This window comes from Harpia harpyja, chromosome 10 (genome assembly GCF_026419915.1).
Source record: "Harpia harpyja isolate bHarHar1 chromosome 10, bHarHar1 primary haplotype, whole genome shotgun sequence".
NCBI classification, from domain to species: Eukaryota; Metazoa; Chordata; class Aves; order Accipitriformes; family Accipitridae; genus Harpia; species Harpia harpyja.
Genome location: NC_068949.1, coordinates 37,101,679 through 37,128,833, shown reverse-complemented (window position 1 = coordinate 37,128,833; position 27,155 = coordinate 37,101,679). Strand labels below are relative to the sequence as shown.

The window sequence follows — 27,155 nt, the reverse complement described above, 5'->3', positions numbered from 1 at the left end:
GTGAAAGGTGATAGTGGTAACAATTAGTCACAGACCTAATGGGATTCATGTATCCCTCTGTTTTAACAATGTAAGCCTCAGTACTAAGTGTTGGTTAATAAGGCAGGACTCTGGAGGAGCGGAGCCAAGCAGCACAAAGGGTTTTCTTTCAGAGTCAAAGTGCAGGGCCTGCAGCGTGTAGCTGAATGACTTGGTCTGTTGTGACTGTGTAAGAGACTGCTAAACAAATGAGAAAGCAAGTATGAAAACAAGCTTGATGTTGCAAGATGGAAGTGTTACTGCTTCCTTTGATATAATTGTTGGAATAGCAGAGTGGAATTTATAAATGAAAAAATTCCCTTGTTTTTAAATAGTCTAATTTATCCAGTATCAGGGGATAGGGTTGCATCTAAAATTTATGACTGCTGTAATGATTTCCTGCTAACGGAAATGATATAAGGGCTTCTTGTGCTTGCTAAAAATGCCAGCAGTCTTTCCAGACACCTGATCACCTGGGATTCCTGCAAAAGAAGATACAGCATTATACTCAGGCTCTTCCATAAGTGTTCTGGCTCTTTGGATCTCAATATGGTGTCCTTCTAGTAGAACACTTTCTACATAGCTTTTCGACTCCTCAAATGTTTGCTCTGCAAGCTACTTTTTGAGAGCACAAATGTGCTGCAGACCATCTGTGCTCTTACAGCAAGGGATTTTGGCTGCTTGAAAGCAGATGGGAAAAGAGACTCTCACCCCCATCCTCCCCCAGCCCCTTCCTTTAGGTTGCTGGGTACAGATACATTTTGCTGTATGGGTGGTGAATGAGGACATGATGGTAAGGAAGTTGAATATTCTGGCTGGATAAGGGAGTCACCCTATGTTGTAAAAATTAGTAAGTCAAGATGTTGCTTTCAAATCATGTATAGGAAAATGAAAGCTGTAAGGCTCTAGATTCTTTGTTGTTGTTGTTGTTTTTATTTTATGTCTGAAGTGTTTTTCAGAGGTGACTACTTGGAATTTTTGTGGATTTAAATGATAGAATCATTAATTCTAAAAAGCTCTGCTTTTTTTTTATTGTCTTGGCATTTACTATCCCACTACTTCCTGTTTGCCATCCTTGATTTCTCACCTTCTTTTAGAAAAACTTGTATTGAAGCATTTACTTAAAGTCAGGCTGGAAGATCAACAACTTTAGACACTTACATATCTAAATATTTTTGCCCTTTGAATTTTAATGTCCAGTAGCCTTTCTTCCCCTCTCTGTCTCTTTTCATTTTGATTTTGTATATAATATGTTGTGTAATGTGAATTCTACTTCTAGAGTTCCAAAGGAAAATGATGGAGGGATATTTCCCAGAAATGCAAAGCATGGTGGAGCCAGTCAATCTGTCAGATGATGCCTCTTCCAGGTTCCCAGATAATAAGAAGTCTGATAAAACATCTGGAATGAAGGACTGCTCAAGCATCAGTTATACTGGAGATGATGCTGGTGTCTTGGAAAGGGAATCAAGGTTGTTGCCCTCAGACCAGGATTCAACAGCTATTGGTGTAAGCGGCAATGGGGACCTGGCAGAAAGACAGGAGCAGCCATGTGGAGGGGCAGACTGCTGTGCCAATACCTGCTCTGAAAGAAAAGTAGAAGGCTCCACAAAACCAGAACATTTATCTAGTGAAGAATTTGAACAACAAGATCCAAAAACTAATCAGACAGAACAGTCATTAATGGAAATATTACAGGACCTAAGGGAGGAGTCTGACTTTGTGAAAAAATCAAGTGATAAAATCTATTCAGAAAGCCCTTACGACACAGACTGCACAAAGAAGCTTATTTCCACAATACATCAGACTTCCTCACAGGAGGATTTGCTAAAGGAAATAGAGTCTGAACTCTTATCTACAGATTTTTCAAAGGAACGAAAATTCCCAAATGGTGTGCGGAAGGGTGAACATGCCTTGGCTATGTTTGAAAAATGTGTGCAAGATAAATACCTGGAGCAAGAACAAACTATAAAAAAGTGAGTATTTGAGTATGCTCATCACAATTGGAGGTGTGTACTGAACAATTTGGTTGTGTGTTGTGTACAACTGCATACAACATTTTGGTATAAACAAGTAGTCTCTCGTGAGTTGTTATAAGGACAGTTAATGAGCTTTTTAAATTATGTTCTTTAACTGAGGAATTATTTTTACTTGTGGTATGTACTTCTAAATAAAAATGTGTCCTTGGATCTCTTGATTCTTGTGGAATTTGGCAGCAACTGAATAGCTAACTGTTCAGTTGAATAGCCTGCCAATGTCTAGAATTACTTAAATGCTGTAAAAGTAATGGTGATATAAAAATAGTCCAGGATTCATTCGGTCCATATATGTCTTTGGAGAAATGAGTCTTTGTAATTACTAACTCCTGCAATGTGCATTTTATTTATGAATTTGAAATTGCTTGTTTCTTTTTCAAGTAGTATTCAGTCTCCTGTCATAATCCAGCAAAGTTGTTAATCAGTTGAGAGCTATTCTTTGAGTTGGAAGTGTCATATATAGATAAACTACTGTCTTACCACATTTTATAGGAGGGCATTTGAAATGCATGGCTTCTAAACTTTGCTACGATAAACTGGGCTTAATGGTTCTGCCAGGCAGTATGCTACATGAAGAATATTTATATTCATCAAAAGCCAGTTCATTGCTTGATTTCTTGATTCCCTACTTGGCATTTCATATTCTGTTACCCCTTTAGAAATGTTTTTTGCTAACAAAACGTAGCCTCTGACTTCAAATTTATTCCTGCTTGCAGAGCTGGAAATGAGTGTCCTACTCTTCATATAAGGCACTCTGATACCATGGTATGGGAGGACATCAAAGGGAGGGAAACCAGGCAGAGGGAGAAGAGATGCCCAAAAAGGAGAGGAGGGAAAGTATTCTCTTGCATCTCACCAGTTAACCTTTGACAGAAATCATAAATGTGAGAAAAGTCAGTTGATGACAGGAAAGCTTGGGAATGCATAGTTAAGACATTCATTAATTACGGAGGAGGAGTGGGAATCTGAAGTGGTGGGTGTGTAGATGGTTGTCATTCCAGGAGATCATAAGTTAACAAGATATTTGTGTTTTACTTGTTTACGGTAAACTAAAAGGCAAGTCACTGGTTTTGGCTATGGACCAATTACTTTTTAAGAGACAAATGTTTATATAAATAGATATATGTATATATTATGTATACATACAGGAAGTTTTTTTATATAAGTATGTCTTTGGTATCTTTTTTTTGCCAGCTGCTATCCCAGCTGCACCCTTTTGATTCTCGGGGACTCACCTCAAGTGTAAAACTGCTGTGGAACATGTTATGTTTGCTCCAAAGGGCTTTCTGGGTTGGGTTGATTTTGTCCCTTAGTTTACGATCAGCAGAATTTCTTGTAACATGGCTCTGGAAATAGCCCAGTTGTCTCCTGTGATCAGATCTAAGATATATAGGTGAGCAGCAATTGTGTGAATGAAGAATTTGTAATCCTGGAATATTCATTAATGGATTGAAAACCAGAAGTGCTAAGCTCTCTTTCACTGATGGTCTTGAATTCCTTGTAATTTAGGAGACTAGTTTGTTTAGAGAGGGTTTTTTTCAAAGGAAAGGAGCTAAAGATGAAAGTGTATGTGTAAAGGGATATTTAAATATCTTGTTCAGGTAAATGCATGCCTCCCATAAATTCATGCAATTAGTGGCCTAAAATATCCACCATCTAACTGTATCTTCAAACATTTAAATACATTTGAGACTCTTGTTTATTCACCAATTCTGACAGTGTAACTTCTGAGTTTTATGTGTAACTAGCTTCTGCTGCTGTGCTAGGAGGTCAAACTAAATACATGTCAGCTTCAACTCAGGCTGCAAACAGCTGAGCTGCAAAGGAGCAAACTATTGCTAAAAAATTGAACCTTATAAGGAGTATAAGCATGGACGCTATTGTAGTTACATACCTACTTAGGACTTAAAAAATCAGGGTTCCATTTCTTACCAGGTTGTGAACTTCAAGGGCTACTCTGAGCAATCCATGAAATGAATACAGTATCTGTGTTTTCAGACATTTGACTGGCAGAGCTGTCTGACTGGAAGTTACTGTCTTACAAGTACCTTAAAATTATTAACATTTACAGTTCTGTCATTGCATAGAGGTACCAAGTGTCTCATGTCACCATGGGCCGTAACAACCCCAAAGTGCTGGAAACAAGCAATTTCCTCACAAGAAAGATGCTGCTTGCTGGTTTGGAGTTAAGTTTCACATGTACAACATAATTCTGTTTTGTTTTTGTAAGGCTTTTGTGGATTTCATTAGTGTTTCTGGCTGTAACTCCCCCCAAAATTTGCAGATCAAAGAGCAGAACCCATATATCTCAAAATTAAAAACAAACAAAAAAACCCAGTACTAATGTACCTTGTTTTTAATTTCTTTTTGTTTTTACAGATTGATTAAAGAAAATAAAAAACATCAGGAACTGATTTTGGAAATTTGCTCAGAAAAGGACAATTTAAAAGATGAATTGAAAAAACGAACAGAAACAGAAAAGCAGCACATCAACATTATTAAACAGGTACAGATAACAAAACAGAAATGCTGGTTAGTATCTCACCTGTATACGATGTCACTATCGCCACCGTTTAACAAGACATCCTTGGTAGCATAAAGGAGAAGGAAGGAATACCTGTGTTTATTATCCTAAGCTTTTTAAGAAGATACATCTGCTCTTCCATTCCAAGAAATATTGATTGGCTAAAAGCATTTAGTGTCTTTGGATAAACTGACTTTCTAGATTCACATCACTTAAGTGTTCTGTATCTGGAACAAGTCAAGAGAGTTCCTGTTTCGTGGGTTGCCCTGGTAGGTGGGTTTTGTGTACTTTGGCTTCCTGCTGGAGACAGTGCGTGTTGAAGGCCTCTTAGACCTTTTTACAAAAAATGACATATTCAGTCTTTTATCCTGATAGGATGATTTATTTCTCTTACACAGTCATAAAGGAGATCTTTTTAATTTGTCATCTTTATCGTCTGTTAACTGCTGTGTCTGCTAACAGAAGTGGATGGGGGTGTAGTTACAGTTGTTACATATTAACAAAATGTGGAATGTGTATAGAGTGTGGAGCATATTAACTGTGGTCTTGCACATTATTTTGATATTATTGGTTACTATATACAGGCATTTCCTCAGTGAATTGTTAGAACCATGACAGGCCAAAGAGGAGCATAAGAATGTGCATTGGTGTAGGCTGGTTTTAGTGTGGGAAGAAAAGGTATCGCATCAGGTGTCACTGCTTGTCTGTTACAAAGTTATCTGCTCATGTTCCACCGGTTGGTCAGCTTTATAAACTCATTACAGATTACAGCTTAGAAATCTGGCAAGAGATAGCATTTAAAAAACTAATTTCTGTTTGTCAAAGTACTGGTGATACTACCCTCGTTGTCCATTTTCTTTGTTAATGTCTGCATCACACAGAAATCTGTTCTCAAAGCAGTGTGTCAGGCTTGTAGTGTTCCAGAGGAAGGTATTCACATATGTAGAAGCTTAGTCTGTCTTTGGTTAATTTCAAAGAATCTTTGAAAATCCATGATGTGATTGAAAATGGAATTGAAAAGTCTTATTTTTGAGCTACAAATTGGAATTGCATATGCCTGAATAAATTGGTATGAGCAGCTTACTTGTTCTTTCTTGTCTGTATTTCCATGATAGCACTGTATGATTTCGTGAAACTATATCATGCAGCAGTTGCTTTATCCCATTCTGAAAACAAATATTTGTGAAGGAGTTTGTTTCGGTTTCTGGTCAGATAAGTAGAATCTGTGATTACACGCTTGCAAGTGATTTTAGAAAATACTGGTTTTCAGTGTTATACTTTTATATTGTAGTTGGATAGCACCTGGAGTTGTAAGATACACTGCAGTGAAACACTTGAGCTTTTTCATTTGTGATGCGAGTGTTTTATTGTTACGATTTCTGAATTAGTGTTTTCTGGTAGCTTTCAAGTAAATGAAAGCTTGGCTGCAGTCACAACTGTAAGCAAACTGTATGTGCATGCTTGTATGTGTAAAACTTTTTTTGCTTATGAGCAATGATTCATTTGCAAAGCTGAACAGGGTATGATCAATTCGTTTGTGGTAACAGAAGCATTTTAGGTTGTTCTTGCCTTTTATGTAGCAGTTTGGAATTGCGCAAAGATGTAAGATAATGACCCTGAGACCTTGTGTACTTTTTTATACCCCACCCATGCCCCCCCAAACCAAACCAAAAAACCCTAACCTTGGTGAATTGGCTTTCCCCTGGAACAAGAGGATGGTCATTAAGGCACAATTTGAACAACCTTTGGGCAGCATTACAGCTTATGTAGCCACCACTTGCTCTTGCACTAGTGCTGCTGCTTCTTGTACTGGACTTGCATGGCTGTGAAGTGAACGTGCACTGGGAAGTGTTCCAGTTGAACATTGGTAATTACTCTTCAGCTGGATCAGGTCTCTGACTTCATTCACTAGGTGGCTAAAAAAAGTGCCAGGATAATGACTAAGGTCCTCTTTATTTGCTGTGTTATTTTTCAATGAATTAATTCCTAGTCCAGTTCTGTATGGATGCATGATTGCTTTGCTGGCATGGTGGAGGATATGGCACAGGGATAGCAACAAAAGGGTGGAAGGTAAAGCAACTTCAGATAGCAGCCAGTTCTGCTCTGGCATCTCAGCATTTGCTGTCAATCTAATTTTTTGTGTAGTAAATTTCTATGCCTCATGTTTACTTGGTTTGATGCATCTTTAGTCTCACTGAAGATGAGAATTGATATATTTCATGCTTGTGCTGTAATGCAAAGCTAGATCTTGATATGGATAGTTGCAGCTTGAGAAGTGTAAAATACAGGTAAATATCTGTTGAAGCATCTAATTTTGTGTGAAATGTTCCTGCCTGTACAAGACATGATCAAAGTCGTATTTTCCCTATAATTATTTCATAATGTTGTCTTTTAGCTGGAAGCAAGAATGGAAGAGCTTAATAAAGAAGTGAAAGCCAGTAAAGACAAACTTTTAACTCAAGATGCAGCAGCCAAAAATGCTATTCAGCAGTTGCATAAGGAGATGGCCCTTCGAATGGAACAGGTAATAGAGAAAACTATTATTGAACATCTTATGAACAAACTTGGTTCTTGTAGGAAATGCAGCTTCAGTTGTTAGATCACTAGGTAAGGCAAAAATTTCCAAAATTGGAACTACTAGCATGCAGTAGCATTTTTGATAACTGGCATCACTGAATTTATAAATAGCTGTTAACATTCTAGAGTGCCTGATAACTCTTTTTAATGTGTATGTTTATATGTATGGGATTCAGCCCTCAAGGAAATCTCATTTTCTTTGCCTGTAAGCTGATCTTGATTCAAAAGGCGGTAAAAGCTGGCAGTGGCTTTTTTTCAGGCAGGCTATCACAAAATTAATATTTTTCTCAACTCAGCACAAAGCTCTTATTTTGTCTCATGTATTACTGAGAACTGAGATGGTTTTTTTTTTTTCCTTAGTATCATATTATGCCAAGTATTTTCTCTATTGTTTAAACTCTAAAGCTCAAACTCTAAAGCTCAGTGTCTGATTCTTTCTTTTATTTGAGGCTGAATTTGTTAGTGCTGAGGCAGGGGGAATCTGTAAAAATAAGCCACTGAAAATAAGCCATTGGATAATGATTGTGCAGTTGGCATGTGGATAAGGGAAGACAGAGGACTGGTATTGGGTATTTGCAAAATTATTTTGTTACTAAAACTTAGCAAATACACTTCTTTCCTTCTGAAACAACAAATTATATCCCAAATTACTAATGCATTGATAACTCATTTGAGATGTTTAGCTGTGAAACTGCAACTGCTTAGATATATATTTACTGTTAGAAGTATGAGTAATTCTAGTACTTAAGTGGGATCTAACCATTAGTCTTTGCAAAACTGGAGCTTTTGAGTCCTACTTTGTTATGCTACTATACTGCAATACTGAAAATATCCAGTAGCATCTTATAAAAGCTAATTATGAAATACAAGATTGATTCATTCTATTTTAATATTTTTCAAGGCAAACAAGAAATGTGAAGAAGCACGCCATGAAAAGGAAACAATGGTGATGAAATACGTCCGAGGGGAGAAGGAGTCGCTTGACCTCCGAAAGGAAAAGGAGATACTTGAGAGAAGAGTGAGAGATGCAAACAAAGAAATAGAAAAACATACTAATAAAATCAAACAACTTTCCCAGGAAAAAGGAAGATTGCACCAGCTCTATGAAACTAAGGTGCTCTAAGTATTGCTGTATGGCTTGAGTGAATGATTAAAAGCACTATCAGAACAACCTTATCACTTGTTTGCTATTGTACTTGGGGAAAGAAACCTGTTTTCATTTGGGTTTGCTGTATAGCTGTGAAAACCCCTTTCCTTCAAGGGAAGGGGAAGAAGTTACTGAGTTCTCATTGTCATCTTTTTGAAGTTCCTTTTAATATTTCCCTGAATATTAGTTTGTGAAACATTAGGGTTTTTTTTGACAAAATTGAAAAGACTGCTTGTTGCAGAGCCTGCATTTTGAGGGAATTTCTAGCTTGTTTGGATTTTTTTTTTTTTTAAAAGGCTGTAGGGTTTTTTGCTATTTTTCTGTTTTCACTCTGTATTTTCTCTTTTGTACTACTAAAAATTGGTAAGAAAGCAATAGAATTTTTCAGGCCCAATTCCAAAAGTTAGCCATTCTTTTTTAGAAGCCAGTAAGAAATTCCCACCAGCCTCTTCCAGGTCTTTTGTATTGTGCTTCATAGCTGTGCTTCACAATTTTATTTCATGTGAAAGATGCAAAAATTGGTAAATAGGGTTCAAACTTTGATTTGGGCCTCTTCTGAGCGATTGTACTATGCACAGAAGGATCAGAAAAATACACCTTAATAGAAGTCCTAAAAATTACGCTTCTGAAACAAAAAAATCACCTCAGTGTCCTCTCTCACATGAATGGGAAGTGGCAGCTTGACTTGAGGTTTCCTAAACAAAACTTAACATACTATCTATCTTCATAACTCCTGAGGATTACACTAGACCCTTACAGGAATTCTGCTGCTTTAAACTTTTTTGGTAAGATGAGCCTATTACTTCAGAAACACAATTTGGAAATTTGGCTTAATGCAGTGGTTTGTGGGTACTGGTATAAAACGTTTTGCCAGCAATCTGCTTCTGTTAACATCCTTTCTTGGCACGGGTTAGTGATTTGACTTGCATACGTTTTGCTGTCAGTGCTCACACTAGTCTGCACCTGTATAGCTGGTAATACTGACCCATTGGTGTCACAATTTTTTTCTGTAGCGTTGTATAATATATGACCTTACCACTTTGAACCTGTGTTTCCTTATCCTTTTGCCAAAAAAGAAGAAAAAGAGGACTGTGCAGCTTACCCAGGAGATACTTATTTTAGATCAGAACTCTAGACTGTGCTTTGTCTTCTAAGAGATATGTAACGTTAATGTATACTAACAGTAATGCAGCCTTACCTTGCTATTCAAACCAGAACAGTAACGTTTTTTTTTTTTTCACTGGATTATGGGCTAAAGCATTATCAAGCACTCTCAAGTATGTGCATGCTTTTGCAAAATTCAGGCATTAAGGAAAAAAAAAAACCCTGCATGTGACACTTGAGCAGGAGTCTTGTAGAAGCACTGGATGATTTAATCCATAAAATAGTATCTATGAAATCTTCTTAGGACGGTGAAGCCACTCGACTCAACAGAGAAATAGAAAAATTGAAAGAAGAAATCAATTCTCATGTTATCAAAGTAAAATGGGCTCAGAACAAATTGAAAACAGAAATGGATTCACACAAGGTTAGTGAAGTGGTACTGATATTATGACATGAAAATATAGTCAGAGGAATGTAGTTGCTATACTGTTTACTTTTTATATAGTATTAAAATCTGTTTCTGAAGTGTTTTTTGTTTAATTTGAATACCTGCAGCAAAAGTCAGAATAGTGCTCTTAAAGATACTGATACTGAAATGGAAATGTTGAAAGGATGTGAGGGGAGAATGTATGGGGAGGGGATTCTGTTTAATCTGGTGATGAACTTTTAATTTTATTTTTTTTTTTGTATGAATTAACTCTCTTCTTAGTTTAGTTTTTATGTGATAGAGTTAAATCTATCATCTGAAAATGTGCATGGCACATAACCGAGAGATCCTTTTGTTGTGCTTTCAGTGTTGGAACAAACGAAATTGCATAAAGTAATAGTTGAATGGAAGCAAGAGGAAAAATAATGCTGGACATACTTTTTTTTTGTTGTTAATTCTTTCCATACTGAAATAGGAAACTTTTATTATGAGAAATGCTTTTCCCAGATTAAGTTAGATAAATATGTTTAAGCCATTATTTATTACTGTTTTTGTAGGAAACCAAAGAACGCCTCAAAGATGCAACGACAAAATTAACTGAAGCAAAAGAAGAAGCAGACCAGATAAGGAAAAACTGTCAAGAAATGATAAAAACCTATCAAGTAGGCACATTTTCTCAGGAGGTGAAATTAGTGTTTAGCACCTGAGTCGTCTTTTCCTCCCTTTCTGTCTTAAGCTGTATCAGGGAAGAATTATCCTGTGCGAGGTACAAAGCTGAGATGACTAGTCACTGGTTTCTTTACTTGAAAAGTTGTTAAATAAAAGGGAAAATGTATGTCTTGATTGGCATGCAGTGTGGGGGTTTTTCTTGGCATATTCAGAATTATGTACCTACAGAAAAGACTCAGTGATATGAAAAGCCGTCTGCTCATCAACTAGAAAGGGGAACATAAAACTCTAAAACTCTACTTACGTTTCTTCAATCCTTTTAGGAGTCAGAAGAAATTAAATCAAATGAATTGGATGCAAAACTCCGAGTAACTAAAGGAGAACTAGAGAAACAAATTCAGGAGAAGTCTGATCACCTGGAGGTAAATATGTGGTGTGTGGAGACAACACAGCTGGCAACTTAGTAGTTAAGAATGCCATGAGTTTCTAATTTTGAGAATCTTTATTTTAAGCTGCTTCAAATTTTTGCCAGACATTTTTCTTTTTGGCCTAATACTACATCCCAGGTGTCTGCCTCCAGCCCTGCTTTTTGGAGGATGTATTTAGCTATTACCTTGGATTCACTTTTTAAAAACAAAGTTATGAGAAAAGTATGATATAATGAGGATGAAATAACTGCTCTTTCATTTATAAACGTGAACGTTGCTGTAATTTAGAGCACAAATTCAGATGACAGGCAGGCCTTTCTCTGACCAGTATTTTGCCAAGCTATATGGCAAGGAGAGACAAGGAGCAGCCTCTGTTCCATATAGAGATTTGCTAGGCCAAAAGCTAAATTCTGTAGTGATTTAGTACCTGCTCACAGCTGATATGTGCGTATGCCATCTTCAGAGTTAACCAAGCGTCAGTTTGCCTAGAACTTTCCCCAGGGGCTGTTGTAGCATAGATTTGTACACCTAAAACCAGAAACTTGTACACCTGAAAACAGAGTGTGTAATCTCACTTTTTCTTCTCAGCTCTTCTGAGAATAAAGAAGCTTTTAGGCTTGGCTTTGCTTTTTGAATAAGTAAAACAAACCTTTAGGGCACCTGTTCTGCCTTAAGCCATCTCAGCTGTTGTGGTGGCCAGCATTGGCCTAGATGTTTTTTGACATCCCAGGAGATGCCACTGTCCATTTAGATATCTCAAGGAGCTTCTCACTCTTTAAAAAGGTGCATCATGCAAAAATAAAAGAACTGGAAGACTTGAAGAGAACATTTAAAGAAGGCATGGATGAGCTTCGAACACTGAGAACAAAGGTAATGTGTGCTGTGGTGGATTGCAGTGGGGATAAAGGCGTAGTGTTGGGTTTTGGAACAAGACTATTCAATCTGTATTTTTATGTCTTTCGGAATAAACTGTGATTAGAGACTGGCTGGCATGAGACTAGAAGGGATACGTAACTGTTGACTTTGGGTAGCCTTTCTTAGGGAGTATCATTTGATCCATAGTACAACAGTGTTTCATGGTATGCACCTCATTTGTCTGAAAAGTTGAGAGAAACGTTTTAGTAAACATCTTGTAAAGGTAGTAACTTTGGAAAATGAGAAATACTTGTAAACTTTTCCTACCTGTGAGACTAGTCTTGTAGAGTTCGTACATGTGACCTCTGGTGAGGAGTATATGCTATCCATAACTTCCGAACAGTCTATAGATTAGCATGCCAGTCCCTCTATCCAGAGCAGGGATTTAGCTCAATAGGACCTTACAAAAAGGGAGGAAGACATAGTAAGGGGTTGGTCTGGTAACTGGGGAAAGATGATGTCTTTGGATCCTGGTCCATTAGACTGGTAAGTGTGAGTCTTTGGACAAAACTAATGTTACACTTGTTTAATATGATTTTTTTTTTTTTTGGCTTTCTTTTTTTGGTCTTTATTTTTCTGACTGTATTTGATGTGAAATACTTGGGATATTGTTCTAAGCTACTTGGAACCACCAAAAAGTAACACAGGAGCTTTGTACAGCAATCTAGACATTTGATCAGAATAATTCAGCTCTGAAGTTTGGGAGCATAAATAGTTTCTGATTTTTTCTATTTAGGTGAAGTGTCTAGAGGATGAGCGTTTAAGAACAGAAGATGAGTTATCCAAATATAAAGAAATCATTAATAGACAGAAAACTGAAATTCAGAATTTGCTGGACAGAGTCAAAACTGTAGATCGTCTGCAGGATCAACATCAGAGGTACAGCTATGCACTTTGAGGAATGATTTAAAAGATTATCTGGAATGTGGAAAGTTTTTCTGTATTGAAATTATTGATGCTTTAAAATGTACTGTAATTTGAAGAATCCATGTCCTAATTTAAGTGTTTTTCTAATCTAAATCAATATTGCTAGTACTGGAGATAATCTTGGTAGCCTCTTATAAGACGAGGGGATTGAGATGGATAAATCTAATTCAACATCTTTCATTATTAGAATAAGAAGTGCTTGATTTCCGGCATACTCTATAGGAAGTTATGTCTTCTAGGTGTCAGCCCAGTGCTTGTTTTATTGAAAGATTGGGGAAAAGCAACTAAGCTGGAAAGATTGATTGCTGCAAAATTGTGATGGATGAATGAAAGTATTTAACAAAAAGAATTTTATTTATTTGACAGAAGCTGCATTCAGCTAGTAGGGAGCACTTGTACTTCTAATGGACTGGAATTCATTCTGCTGTGTCAAAGTTTGCTCATTTAAGAATGCAAGGGAAATAATCTCAGAGAAGAGTTGGGTTTGTGGACACTTCAGGAATGTCTGAACATAGTCATGTTTGTATATGGTACATACGGACTAGAATATATAAATGTAATCCACTTCACTGATTCTAGTGGCAATGCATAAATGGAGATAGACAAATGTCAGATAAGCAGAACCACCCATGTGTGCCTCCTGTGCTTTCAAACAGTTCTTACTTATCATTGAAAAATATTTCAGTGATTATATGCCTTCCTCAGGGTTTAGAGAATGAAGCATTTTCCATTTGCTGTGTGCTGGTCAGCTGTATTGGCACTGTGTCATCAGGCTTTCTAGGGAAACTGCAATATGTTAGAGACAACTGAAGCTTACACTTTGACCAATAACAGTTATTTTTCACTTGGGATCTTGCCAAATGAATTAAAATGACTGTGATCACAGTGTGAAACTACAAATGTGTTTTTCCAATTATCTTTTCCTCTCAGTAATTGAGACATGTTTAAATAGCTGTTTCTCATTCCTATCTAATTTGGATAAATTTTTATTTTAAGTATCCTTCCTGTACGATACTTATCCCTACATCAAGTTTCATATTGTCTTTTATTTCTCTCTTAGAATGACTTTAACATGTTTCCAGTACTCCTTAGAATGTTTGATAAAGTTGTGGAGTCTCAACCAGAGATTTAAAACTTGGACCAGTAAATTCCCGTTACCATCTATGAAAAAGAAATCCTGGAATCTTGACCTCTGTTTTTCCTATTGTTGTGTAAAATAAATAAACTTACAGCCTTTCACTTTCTTGGAAGCAAATGGAAGGAATTTCATCTTAATTCACACAAAATCTTACCTGTTTTCTTGATGAGAATAGAGGAGGCAGATTTCTTTAGCCTAGGGAAGAGAAGACGGAAGGGAGGCATCCTTGAATGTGTGAAAGGCCATTATAAAGGGAATGTTCAGTTATCCTTGTTCACTGGAGGAAGGATAAAAGTAAAGAGTTTTGCAGGAAAGATGATTTTAGATTGAATGCTGGGAAGAACTTTATAGCTGAGCTGGATGCTGATTACCTCCAGTGTTGCCTGGTCCCCTTCATTGGAGAACTTTAAGGATAAACTAGAGGTCTCTCTTTAGGATGGTCTAAACATTTAATTTTGTCTGGTTCAACCCTGACTGTTAACTAGAGATTTCTCCTGTCATAAGGAAACAACATAATTTGGAAATGTAAAATAGAAGCATAGCCTTCTGGCATAGGTTTTTAAATGGGAACTATAGGTGAGATATTTTGCAGTGTAAATGGCTGAAAAAAATCAGTGGTGCAGTTGTTCAGTCTTAAGTCTTCTGAAAGGTGGACTTAGCCTGAAAAAGACTGTAAATACAGGGTGCAATACATTTGATGTTATCCTTTGGTAGTGCAATGCTAGCTAACTTCTGTTGTCATTAACCGCATGAACTCCTCATTTTGGTAGCTGGAAGCATATAATTTATAGTAGTGGAGTTCTAGTAGAATTTACTTACTTAGTTTTGCAAAATTATAGTTCATTTTCAGAATTATTAATTATTTGGATTGCCTGAGCCTCACCTCTACTTGAAGAAACATGTTGATATGGGGTTGTTGACTTAAGGTGAATTGAGCCTCCTGGTAATTACCCTGTCTGACAGGGAATTAAATAAGATGTGTGCCCTTGCTTTGTATAACTTTAATTTTATTTTAGAATTTGATTATACACACTCCCTGTGAGAAAGAGAGGTGAGGGGTTTTCTGCTGATGTTGGAACGTAAGGTTTTAGAAAGGTGTAGAAAATCCTATGATTGAAGAACTAATGAATTAATATTGCAAGAGCAAATGAGGAGGACGTTTTTAGTCCGTAACTCTTTTAACAGCTATTTAATTTTGGAATTAATTTAAATCACTTTCTCTAAAATGTTGATCATAACTGAAGATACAGCCTTTCTTACTCAAATGGATTGCAGGTGATAGATCAAATGTCTCCTAATGGGAGAGCTTCAGTAGAAACAAGAACTTGTTTTGTAGAGGATTGGGGGAGGGATAGTGGAGTAAGACAGGTCCTTTGAATCGGAGCTGCACTGCTTGGATAAGGATGTTTCAGAAGTCACTGTACTGCTGTCCTGGAGAAGCTCAAAACTGAGTATTTCCCTATCTCTTAAAGACAAGTCCTCTTACAGAATGACTGCCTTTGTTGGGTTTGCACACCTTCCTCTTATCTACAGCATCTGTTTTTGAGGGTTTTGTTTATGCCCTATACTGAAGCTCATGAAGTTGAATACAGAGAGATGATCTTCCTTGTGGAAGCTAATGACTGCATGTCCTTCTGCATGTGGGTTACAATTATCTGTCAATTTATCACTGCGATATGTTACGAAATGGAATCTGCAAACTCCCTTGGCATTTAAAGCCATCCAGTGACTAACAGATGCCCCAGGGCCATTAATTGTTCCTCTGCCTTATTTGGTCTTGACCTGAATGCTTTTATTTCAATAAGGTTTCATATCTTTAAGCTCAGGTTATCCCTAATAAGATACTATTGTTTTGACAGAGATGAACAAGAAATCAATGCTTTAAAGGAAGAAGTAGATGGTTTCAATTCTCTGATAGCTGATCTCCAGAAGGACATTGAAGGTAGTCGGAAAAGAGAATCTGAGCTATTGATATTCACTGAAAAATTAACCAGTAAGAATGCACAGCTTCAGTCTGAAAACAATTCCTTACAGAGCCAGTTGGATAAGCTTTCTTACAGTGAAAGAGAGCTGCAGAATCAGCTGGAATGCATTCAACAGACTAAAGATGATCTGGTGAGTATGGTGTGCGGCTTCGTTTTTGCACTAGTAAGATGTCTGTTACCGATAAAGATGTGGCACATGAATTCCACCTTGTGCCTTTACTTGATTGCAATTTCTTGTTGAGTTTGCCAATTTGATAGAATAATAGCAGCGGGATATGAACACCTGGTGTTTCTAAGGGGAAAGAAGTCCTGAGGCACACTGCACTGGAATGGAGTGTTACTGTGTTGCTCTTCATGGGAGTATAGAGTTATTCTCTGTGCAAGTGTCACTGAAACAATCAAAAGGTTGTAATTTGTCTGTGAAATTTATTACTATAAACTGTTTCTTAGGTCCTGTTTGTACTATGAGATTAATGGCATTTTTAATATACTTAGTGTGTCACAGAAGGTAATGTGACTGCACTGTACAGTTCTGCCTGGCTCTGTACTGTATCATGCAGATGTTTTGGAGATTGTTCAGGAGTCTTACTGCAGTGTTGCACTGTGCTGCATATTCATTTGCAGTGGTAGTGTTTAGCCTAAATAATAGATGTAAAATGTGAATGATTCTCAGGTGAAAAGTGCAGAGTTAAGGCTGTTGAGCATACAGTATGGTTAGGCTGGAATTTTTTTGTATATGGCTGAAAATAAAACTACAATTTCAGGCCACCAAGTTACACAAGGAGGAAGATCAGCGAAAGCTAGAGGTTGAGACACTACAGGCTCAGCTAGCTTCAGAGCAGAAAGAACTAACAGCGCTGAAGACCCACGTGGATGAACTGAAAGATGAACTGGCTACCCAGAAGCGCAAGCATGCAGCAAACCTGAAAGATCTCACAAAGCAACTTCAGCTAGGTTGAAATTATTTTCAGATATAATGAGTCAGCCCCTTCTGTAAGCCCCTTCACAGTGTCTGGTAGAGACTAGGGTCCTGTCTGCGTATGCCCACTGCTTGAGTGTAGCCCTTCAAGCTCTCCCTGTCCCTAAAGAGAATGAGAGTGAACAAGCAAGTTAGATCTCGTGGAAACTGCAGTTACAGGAAACAGGCCTTAGTGTCAATTTTCAGTCTTAAATACATTTTAAAAGTTATATTTAGACATAAAATGAAAGATTTATTTCAAAAGAGCTTAGTCTTTGTTACCATGTATGTGACTACCGAAATGTCACTGTGGGTATATATGGATCCTGGCCTGTGTAGGCGTATATTCAAAAGTTGCTAGAAGTTTCCTAGTTGCTGACTGTACCAAAAATTGCTGGTGACAGTTATTTTTTAGTATATTAAACAGAGCACTTCAGTTTTTAAAGATGGATGTGGAGAGACTGATGAGTAATTTTGTCAACAAACAGAAATCATTAAATACCTGATAACGCATATGCTCTGAATGCAAATAGATTTGAATATAATCAAATCTGTTTGAAATGTATTTGAAAGAAGAGATCCTGTTGGTATTGTGCAAGACAAGTTCCATGTCTCTTTTTGTACATATATGAACAGCTGTGCACTTTCCCTCTTGATCCCTACTGAATGAGTGGTGTTTCTGGCACAAGTACTACACTGAGCTCTCCATAGTGATATAGTTATGAGATCCAGGAACAGAGTTGTCATTCTGTCATTCAGTACTTATTTACATGGCAGTCCTAATCAAAAGTAAAATCAAATTTAAGTCTTATTGTTCCCAGTTACTCCTATGTACGACATTACCTGCTTCAACTGGCAACTGCTGCAGGGTGTAGGGATCATGGTGGATGTTGCATCCAGGTGCTTCATGGTTGTATGCAGGGAGAGGAGGGGGGCTGTTTGGTTTTGGGGTTTTTTTAGTTGCTACTGTTACCTTTCAGTTGTCACACCATGTTAAATTGGTGCAGATCAGAGAGGACTGGAGTTTTTGTATGTTGTGTAACACTATGATTTTTGGTTTTTAATCTGCTATTGGTAACCATAATTATGTTATACTTTTAGCACGGAGGAAATTGGATCAGATGGAAAATGGTAATTACGACAAAGAAGTAAGCAGCATGGGGAGCCGTTCCAGTTCATCAGGTAATGTAGCACATAGCAGGGTGGCCAAAACAATCCTTTGATCTTAATAAGGTTGCCATGGTGTGCTGCCATGAGCCTTGCTCTTTCTGTGGTTTGTGCATATGAAGTGTGTGGGCAGCCTCCCATTAAAGCTGACAAAATAGCCTTTAAGCACCAAAATGCACTTGGCTGAATGCAGTTGTAGGTGCTTATTCTTATTACAAGATTAAAGTTTAATGTTTATAATGTCTATATATTTTGGTTCTTTTTAAATGCCTACCTTTTGTATTTTGTTGCTTTTATGTTTGGAGGAAGCTTGGAGGACTCCAGTTTATAGAGAACCCCCTTAAATGCTGCCAGAGGCAAAACAAAAATGAGCAGTGGCTTCCAACATTGTTTAACTGCACTGTTGACAGTTGCAACTGTGTAAATGATAAATCAGTTAGCATGTTTAGAGGCATCAGTGTATTTGTGTAAAATTCATTACTTTCTATCCAGTTAGAAGTGGTTATCTGTTTTCTTCCTCAGTATCTTTGGGTTTGTCATGGTTTAACCCCATCTGGGAACTGAGCACCACGCAGCCACTTGCTCACTCTTCCCACCCCCCCTGCTGGGGAGGAGAATCAGGGGAAAAAAAAGTAAAACTTGTGGCTTGATATAAGAACAGTTTAATAACTGAAAGAAAATCAAATATAATAATAATAATAACAATAATTGTAATGAAAAGGAAGATAACAAAAAGAGAGAGAGAGAAATAAAACCCAAGAAAAGACAAGTGATGCACAATGCAATTGCTCACTACCCACTGCCCAGCCAGTCCCTGAGCAGCAATCAGCCCCCCCTGGCCAAGTCCCCCCAGTTGATATACTGAGCATGATGTCCTATGGTATAGAATATCCCTTTGGCTAGTTCAGGTCAGCTGTCCTGGCTATGTTCCCTCCCAACTTCTTGTGCACCTCCTCGCTGGCAGAGCATGGGAAACTGAAAAATCCTTGACTTAGGATAAGCACTACTTAGCAACAACTAAAACATCAATGTGTTATCAACGTTATTCTCACACTAAATCCAAAATACAGCACTGTACCAGCTACCAGGAAGAAAATTAACTCTATCCCAGCTGAAACCAGGACAGGGTTTTAAGTTGGGTTAGTTCTGTCAGTGTCCTGTAATCTCACTGTATGAGAGAGGAATACTTGGAGAGAAGAACAGAAAGAAAAGAAAATACTTCAAGCTCTTAAGTGATCAGTGCTGCAGAGTGTTTATACATTGGGCTTTAGTCAGTCTGTACAGTTTTCACAGTGTTGTAATTTTAGTGGACTCTAAATCAGGTATGTTTAAAATCAGCTTAGTATTGTACAAAGCAATATTAATGAATATGAAGGTACTTATGCAAGAGTAAGCATTACTGAAGTAAGCACACTTATGCTAAAGGAGCTATGCCCATGCTAGGGGACTACACTGCTGTGTCTCAGCATGAATCATTTAAATGGTATAAGGATTGTTTATATAAAACCCCACAAACATATAAGGGAAACTGACATTTTGAAAAAAATACCCTAAGCTACTGAAATGTAATGAATGCATGCACTGCACTAGCAGAGACATTTTACCTGGTATAAAAGCAGAAAGAGCTTTTACAAATACGTATGTGTTGGCAGGGTCCCTTAATGCGCGCAGCAGCAATGAAGATCGGTCACCTGAGAATATTGGATCTTCAGTAGCTGTGGATAGCTTCCCAGAGGTGGACAAGTCTATCTTGGTTGAAAGAATTCTAAGGCTGCAGAAGGCACATGCTCGAAAAAATGAAAAGATGGAGTTTATGGAGGATCACATTAAACAACTGGTGGAGGAAATCAGGAAAAAAACAAAGTATGTTCTGAATTCTGTTCGTACAGTTTTTCAGTGTTGAGCTGGTACACTAGACAAGTATTCTGGATTTTATGCAAGACAAGTAATTGTCTAAATGGAAATATTTAAAACAACAAAAATATTGCAGTGAAAGTAGATCTCAAAGGTAGGATTAGTCTTGACCTTTTTTTTCCCTTATCTTTCCCCAGCAGTTACAGTAATTGTCAAGCTGTTTATTACTAAAATTTTTCAGGAGGAATAGGCTGGTGCAAATGGTTTTTTGGTAGCAAAATGGTCACCAGGTGGCTGATTTGAGGTGGACTGCTGCCACTGGCTAACAGAAGAGTCCATTCTCTGCATGTGCTTAAAAGGGTGCTGATTATAAGTGTTTGTTTTGGAAGGAGAATTTACATAATTCCAGATGGTAGTCTGGCATGCATACCAAACAATGTGTCTGAGCCAAAGGTGGTCAGTATTTAACATGTGAGACAGGATTTCCGTGTAAGTGGAATCTTCTCTTACAGGATGATGTCTGGAACTTCAGTTAGGAGGGGAAGAAATTGTGGCATATACCTTCCTCTGGAAAGTACAGTTGTCTGTTAAGTTTAGCCTTTGCTTAACGAGCCTATTTATGCCCATCTGGTACCATTTCATAGAACATGATCACAGCTTGTAAAGACTCTTGAGCAGAGACTTTGTAATTTTTGTCTCATCTGTAGAAAGCTTAAGATTACCTGTCTGCAGTCTTTCAGCAAAGAAAAAGTAGAGGCATTTTTTAAGTACCTTTTTGCTCCAGTAGCAATATTACTTTCTCAAAATACTTCTAAATATGTAAACCTTGCGCATTGTAGTGACTCAGCTTACCAGCATCTCCCATAGCACTGTTGGTATCCCAGGTTTTCCTCTGACCTAGAAATTGCAGGAGTTGATTTTTACTGCCTTTTCAGTAATACAGTACTGCTTGAAAATAAAATTACTCTTATGTCAGGAATCTGAAGTTACTTCCATGGCTGACTTTTCACAGCCTTGTAATGCTATATTTTTAAAATTATTTTTCCCCCCAGAATTATTCAGAGTTACATTTTGCGGGAAGAAGCTGGAACGCTATCATCAGAGGCCTCTGACTTCAACAAAGTACACTTGAGTAGACGGGGTGGGATTATGGCATCTCTGTACACATCTCATCCTGCAGATAGTGGTCTCACGTTGGAACTCTCCTTAGAGATAAACAGGAAGCTACAGGCTGTGTTGGAAGATACATTACTGAAAAATATTACGTTGAAAGTGAGTAGCTATGCCAGTTCTTCCATGCGTTCTTGTGGTTCTGAAATACTGCCTTCAAAGAGATACAGGCTGTTAAAAGGAGGAGGCTTTTCAGAAGTCAGCTGGTTGTGAATTGGTGCCGCTGATAGCATTGGCTTAATCAAAGAGTTATGTAACATGATCCGTGCTGAACCTCCGTTTTGGGACCCATGTAGTATCCTGCACTAATGGGCTGCTTCTTGAAATGAGTTCTGGGCTGCCTGTGCATTCAGTGGGGAAGGGCCTCTCCATGCTCTCCCCAGTCACATGGAGCCGGGGACATGGGCCCTACATGCTCGCCCTGTGCCAGTAGCTGGCTACCCTGTTGAGCTATTGGGAATGATGGCAGGCTGGAAAATGTTGTGCAGGCTGCCAGCCGGACTGCAGTGTTCTGCAGAAGTTGGAGATCTCTTCCTGTAATTATCGTTCCCCTTGAACGCTGTCTAGGCAGCCTGTAGAATATTAGTAACTGCAAAAAAAGACTTGCTGAGAGCTTTGCATCCTTTATGGAAATGAGCTTGGTTTTCTCCAACTCTGTCTAATCATTTGTGCTTGTTCTGGATACTTGAAAGTACCAACCTGCTGACATAAACAGTAATTTTAACTTACTAGTGCGTTTTGTGCTGATTGGCTCATTTACCCTGTATAGCTTACCCTATCCTTTTTTTTTTTTTTTTTTTTCCCCCCAAAAGGAAAACCTTCAAACTCTAGGAACAGAAATAGAACGGCTTATTAAACACAAGCATGAACTGGAACAGAGAATAAAGCAGACATAACTAAAACTTTTATGGAATAACCAACATGAAGATGCAGAAAAGGCAGGTGCTACAGACCACTGTTTTTTACATGTTTCCTGAAATTTGATTGCCTGCCAGCACAAGCATCCGGTATTTTGCATATACAGCCTTTAACCATACAGGCTGTCCTTACTCGTGTGAGAGATCTATGGGGTTTGGCATCAGTGTGGTTCTGTCTACTCAATACCAGCCTGAGGTGCTGCTGAATTTTACTACACACTACATTTATCTAAAACTTTTATTTGAAATGACATACAGATGCTTTGTAGTGCATATTATGTTTTGAGTGAGTTGCAGTGAAATTTTAATTTCTGCCTGGTATAATTAATCAGTCTCTTAGTGATGGAGCTTGAAAAAATACAACAAATTCTGTCTTAGTTGCTGTTGAACATATCCAGTGTTAATGAGCCTTAAGGGCTTTCAGACATTATTTCTTTTCTTCCATATTATTTGTGATATTTAGGTTGATTAAGCATTTTTGACATACGCATGGAAAAATGCTTTGTAACAAAATTTTGGTTTAAGTGGTGGCCATGATGTTGCATATTTTCTGCTTTAGATTAACATTCAATGGTTAGTTTCTTTATCCAAAAGAAGAGAAGCAACAGTAAAATTAAGGGATTAAGAAGCTTTCAAACTCAGTTGTTGAGTATATATAATTGAATCAAATGTCAATTCAATAAATCCTGTAAACCCTTGATCTTTAGACATACAGATCTAAAGAAGTCTGATATCAGATAATTGGTTAGTAAAGTTCACTGGCCTTCTGCATAACTAACAGCATTTAAAAAGTAGGAGTTTTAACTGCCCATTGTTACGTATGTACAGGTAGACATCATGATTGCATCTGTTTTCACGTGTTCAGAAAATCTGTTTTCAAAGGCAAATGGAAGCTAACTAAATTTTCTCATTAACTGTGGCTAGACAAGCTAGTGAAAGTAATAGTAAGAAATAGGAAATATATCTAAATGGGATTTTAATCTATTGGCTGTACTGTGAAAGTGGCACAGAAATCTGTACAACTCCTTAATTCTACTGTTGTGAAGAATTAGTTGGTCAAAATGGCATGAACTGAGAACTGTTATTCAATCCTTCAGTGTCTGAGAGGGTGATGGAGGAAGAGTATCAAGGTGACAAGATTCTGGTTAGTCATGACATCATGTTCATATTTTAATTCCAGGATAAGTAATTTACAGGATTTGAAATATCTATTCCAGCAGTAAATGCATAGATTTCTGTATTTATTGCCTTTTGACCAAAATGAATTCACCAGATCACAGTGTAAATATGTACTTTGGGTTTTTATTAAATACTTGAACTTCCTATTATCATGAAAAAAGATTCAATGTACATTTACAATAGCAATGCTTCAGCTATTTTAATTAGAAAGGATACTTGGGGGCGGGGGGGTGGGACATGGAATCTGTCTTACCACAGGCACCATTTGCATCATTCACAAAACAAGGGGCCTGAATCCAGCAGCACACAGGAGGATAATTTATCAAATCATCTAGGTGACTTAAGGGTGTGTACTCATTTTCAGGTGCCACTGAGTCACTTGAGCTTTGTAACGAACCAAATTGAGCAAAAGGGCCTGATTTGGTTTGAGTAGTTTGATTCAAGACAGTGAGACTTCCTTTTTACTTTAAAGATAGGCATCTGTGAAAGTCCTCCTGGGATCAAAACCTGGTTTGTGGTTTAGAGAGCTTCAGGAGTCTTGGATAGCAGGTCCCTTCAGTGTCAAAGGATTAAGTATTTCTTTAGAAAGGGAAGGTGGAAACAAACTACTTAAAACCTGACCGAGCATTGTAGAAACTGTGAGCCTTTAATCTGGGTGGGTTTTTATACATATATTTTTCTAATTCCTGAGAGCAATGGTTATCTGAAATGTTAGGGAATTTGGACCAGTCCAGTCATGGGACTACCTCTGCTTTACTGTTAAGTGATGTGAAGAGGAAACTACCTGGCTCTGCTGAAACAGATTTGTCACCAGCTTCCAGGAAGTGAACAGGCAGTTATTCGTGACTGAACTAGACCTTCTGCTGAAAGCATTTAGAAGAATTTGCATGTTAAAACATAGCTTAGCTCTTGTATGTTTGTGTTTTCATGCTTTAATGTACCAGATCTCTGGATATTTTCAAGCATTCAGCTGAATGACTCCAGTATTTTCGATACCATGTTAATACTGTAATCATTTAATGTATGTTCTCCAGGTGTACAATGTGAATGAAGGAGAAGTGTGGATGCAGATGGAATAAGTGCAATGACATTGTGGAAATTCTTATTTCTTTTTGGCATGGTTGTTTCTCCTTTTAAGTTATTTGAGAAACCTAGTTAGCTGTCCTCCTGCCCTGCTGGAAATGCTGCTTCCTCTCTGTAGCACTAGTAGCTTCTCAGACTTTCCTTGGTTATGGAGACACACAAAGCAGCCAAAATATTACATTGTTTATTGTGCACAGTATCTTCATGGACCAAAGTCATCTTCTGCGGGCATTATTTTAAACATACCTGTTATAGATGAAAATTTCATTCTAGCTCGCACAGTGGCAAATGACTCTCTATCCAGTAAGCCCAAAATGTGATGAATGCATGACGGGGTCCGCCAGCAACTTTGCTTAATAATGTTGCTCATTTCTGAGAGGCAGTGGGGTATTAGCCATAAAAATGTTGCTGGCAAGTCATCTGTCTGTTGTTTCCATAGGGTAGATTGTCAGGAGTGTAATACTGTCGGTGCTGGTGTTCACAAGAACACTTCTGTGAAAAGGTGTGCTTCTGCGGGGCGGTTCATACAGGTGAGCACCAGCTGGTGCAGAGTGGGTGCAAGGCTTGCATAGCAATCGCATTTCACTTACCCTTGTTTTGGAAACTTTATATTATGGACCTGAGATTGAAAACTGTCCTTAGATAAACTGAATTTTAGAGAGAAACTGATAAACTAATTTTGAAGGCAGCCTGGAGCAGTTAGCTACATACCTGTCATTGAAATTCAGTGTCCATTAGACATGTAATTGCCACAGGCTGCTTTTGAAAATACCAAGCTTGTAGCTAGTTGTGTCCTACAGGCTTAAACATCTGTTTCTTAAATACTCAGGGTGCTCTTTGAATTCAAACATCGCACATCCAGTTGTTGTTAGAGGCCCTACAGGAAAGCTGCCTATGCTTTTCCACCCCCTGTTAAATCCAGCACTGTCATTGTCTAAAGCCAGACCCTCTGAACTGAAGAATACCATTTTATGCTATAGAAATCACTCGTTTTCTGCCATATAGACTTGTACAATATTTTTTCTTTTAGTCTCCGGAAGACAGTGGAGACCGATTTGTTTCTCAGATAAGTTATCATCTTCACTTGCTGGCATCACCTGCAGTATTTCCAGCTACTAAAACTGAAGTTATACTGTCTTGAAATATTTTTCATTACAATATTTTTGTTCATAACTTAAAAAAAAAAAAAAAATTAAAAATCAGATCTCTGGCTTCCACTGAATCGAGTGTAAAGCTGAGTGCCTTCATGCTGCAGAGACCCAAATCTAGGAAGGGGTTCAGAGAACAAGGCCTGTCTGAATTGGCCTCCTCCACCCTTCCCGCTGTCAATGGAACCGGCTGTGATGGTAAATGTCAGCAGTAGGTGGCACTAGAAATCAGATTTACCGTGTCTCCACAACGGCCTGAAACCTGTCAAAGGGCAGACGGATGCGTTGCAGGGGGACCTGGGTGGTATTTAGAGCTTTTCCCAGATGGATGGGGGTTTCCTTCCCATTTTTGTGTTCTAACTGAAACTATGTTGAATCTTCCAATATATGTATGTATGTTGTCTGAATATACACAGAATGTCTATTGATTTAATTTTGTAGATACCTGTTTCTGTATAAAGTTTTTGAAGATATCACTATACCTTATGTATATATTGTACTTTGAAATAATAAACATACAAATGTATGAAAGTCTGGTTTGGGTCTGTGGTTTGTACCATTGCTTATTTACTGCTGCTTAACTCTGGATTGCGCCGATAGCTCTCGGTAGAGGCCTGTGGTGGTGGCACCAGGGTGCTGCATGTTGTGTGGTCATCTTCAGTGAGTGGGAGTCTCTCCTCACAGTGCAGAAATGTCCTCGTGATGCTTGTAAACAAGTGCTCTGGGCTAAAAGCAGCTTAATTGCCAGCAAACTGTTCTTGCCAGCACGGGTGTTGGGAGGGCACCATAAAAGCCCCTTCTTGTTTCCCCTCAAGCAGATATAACTATATGATATGATCTGCAGTTGGAGGCATTGCTACTACCCACAGCTTGGCAGGGCGATGCTTGCTGCCAGCCCATACTTTTCTCTTGGGCTATCTAAACAAGAGATGGCAGTGCATCTTTGCAATGTACCTCTGGTACTGCAGGTCAGCTTGAACAGCAAAGCCAGGGAAAACAGGGCTGCACACCTTTCATACTGTCATCTCTTGGAAACAGGGGTGAGACTTTTCTGTCCTAAGGACAGGTGATAGGTGTGCTGCAAGTAAGTACTGCTGTGAGCTACTGCCAGTCCTGGTAAGTGGCCTTGATGCTGGAGTCCTCTTTTCCCTTGTGTCGTGTGAATTTGACAACCCCACAGTCCCAGTAGCAAGGGCTGGTTCCCTTGGCCAGAGCTCCACATTGGGACACTATTTGCTTCTCTGGTTTATTCCCTTGCAGAGATCTAATTTAGCTTGTTTTTTAGCCATGATATTGTTTTTAAAAAAAAGAAAAAAAAAAAGTGATGCTGTCAGGTTGCTGGCAGTTCATTGTGGCTATGCTCATGTTAAAAGTCTGGGAATCAGATTTGTATGTGTTGTCCTGCCCTTGCAACCTGATTGTAGAGAGACAGAAAAAGGGAAAAAGGAATGCCATGAAGGGGATAATTTATGGAGTTTATTCTAGTATCTCCCAGAGTACCTTCAGTGAGACAAGGAGGTGTCCTATTTTCTTGAATGGCAAACTGCCACTAGCTTCCTAGGATCAGGGTGAGGGCTCCCAGTTAAGTTTGCTGGTTACTGTTACCTGTATGACTCTTTGCTGGAATTGTTTTGCAGTTCACAGTTTTTCTTCCAGCTTTCCACTGATAGCAAATACAGCTCTTGCTGACAGATGTGACCAAAAATCAAGATTTATTTGTGCTCCCCAAGTACTTAGCGCTGCTGTTAGGAAACAACAGCCTGAAGCTAAACTTCCTCACATACAGA

General features: G+C 38.2%; 1 protein-coding gene across 4 annotated transcripts in view; it reads left to right on the top strand.

Moving 5' to 3' along the window:
• CCDC186 (coiled-coil domain containing 186) overlaps positions 1–25,899 on the top strand; it is a 39,900-nt gene extending 14,001 nt beyond the window's left edge. For 3 of the 4 annotated variants that reach the window (XM_052798544.1, XM_052798545.1, XM_052798546.1), the window contains 15 exons: positions 1,298–1,991; positions 4,431–4,557; positions 6,971–7,099; positions 8,054–8,266; positions 9,708–9,827; positions 10,388–10,513; positions 10,823–10,921; positions 11,711–11,797; positions 12,579–12,721; positions 15,767–16,022; positions 16,657–16,846; positions 17,952–18,032; positions 19,670–19,880; positions 20,924–21,143; positions 21,854–25,899. In XM_052798544.1, coding sequence (XP_052654504.1) covers positions 1,312–1,991; positions 4,431–4,557; positions 6,971–7,099; positions 8,054–8,266; positions 9,708–9,827; positions 10,388–10,513; positions 10,823–10,921; positions 11,711–11,797; positions 12,579–12,721; positions 15,767–16,022; positions 16,657–16,846; positions 17,952–18,032; positions 19,670–19,880; positions 20,924–21,143; positions 21,854–21,937 — 2,766 coding nt within the window. In that variant the 5' untranslated portion in view covers positions 1,298–1,311 and the 3' untranslated portion in view covers positions 21,938–25,899. The remainder of the gene's footprint in view (positions 1–1,297; positions 1,992–4,430; positions 4,558–6,970; positions 7,100–8,053; positions 8,267–9,707; positions 9,828–10,387; positions 10,514–10,822; positions 10,922–11,710; positions 11,798–12,578; positions 12,722–15,766; positions 16,023–16,656; positions 16,847–17,951; positions 18,033–19,669; positions 19,881–20,923; positions 21,144–21,853) is intronic. The other variant, XM_052798547.1, reaches the window with a different exon arrangement.
• The last annotated feature ends 1,256 nt before the right edge of the window (positions 25,900–27,155 follow it).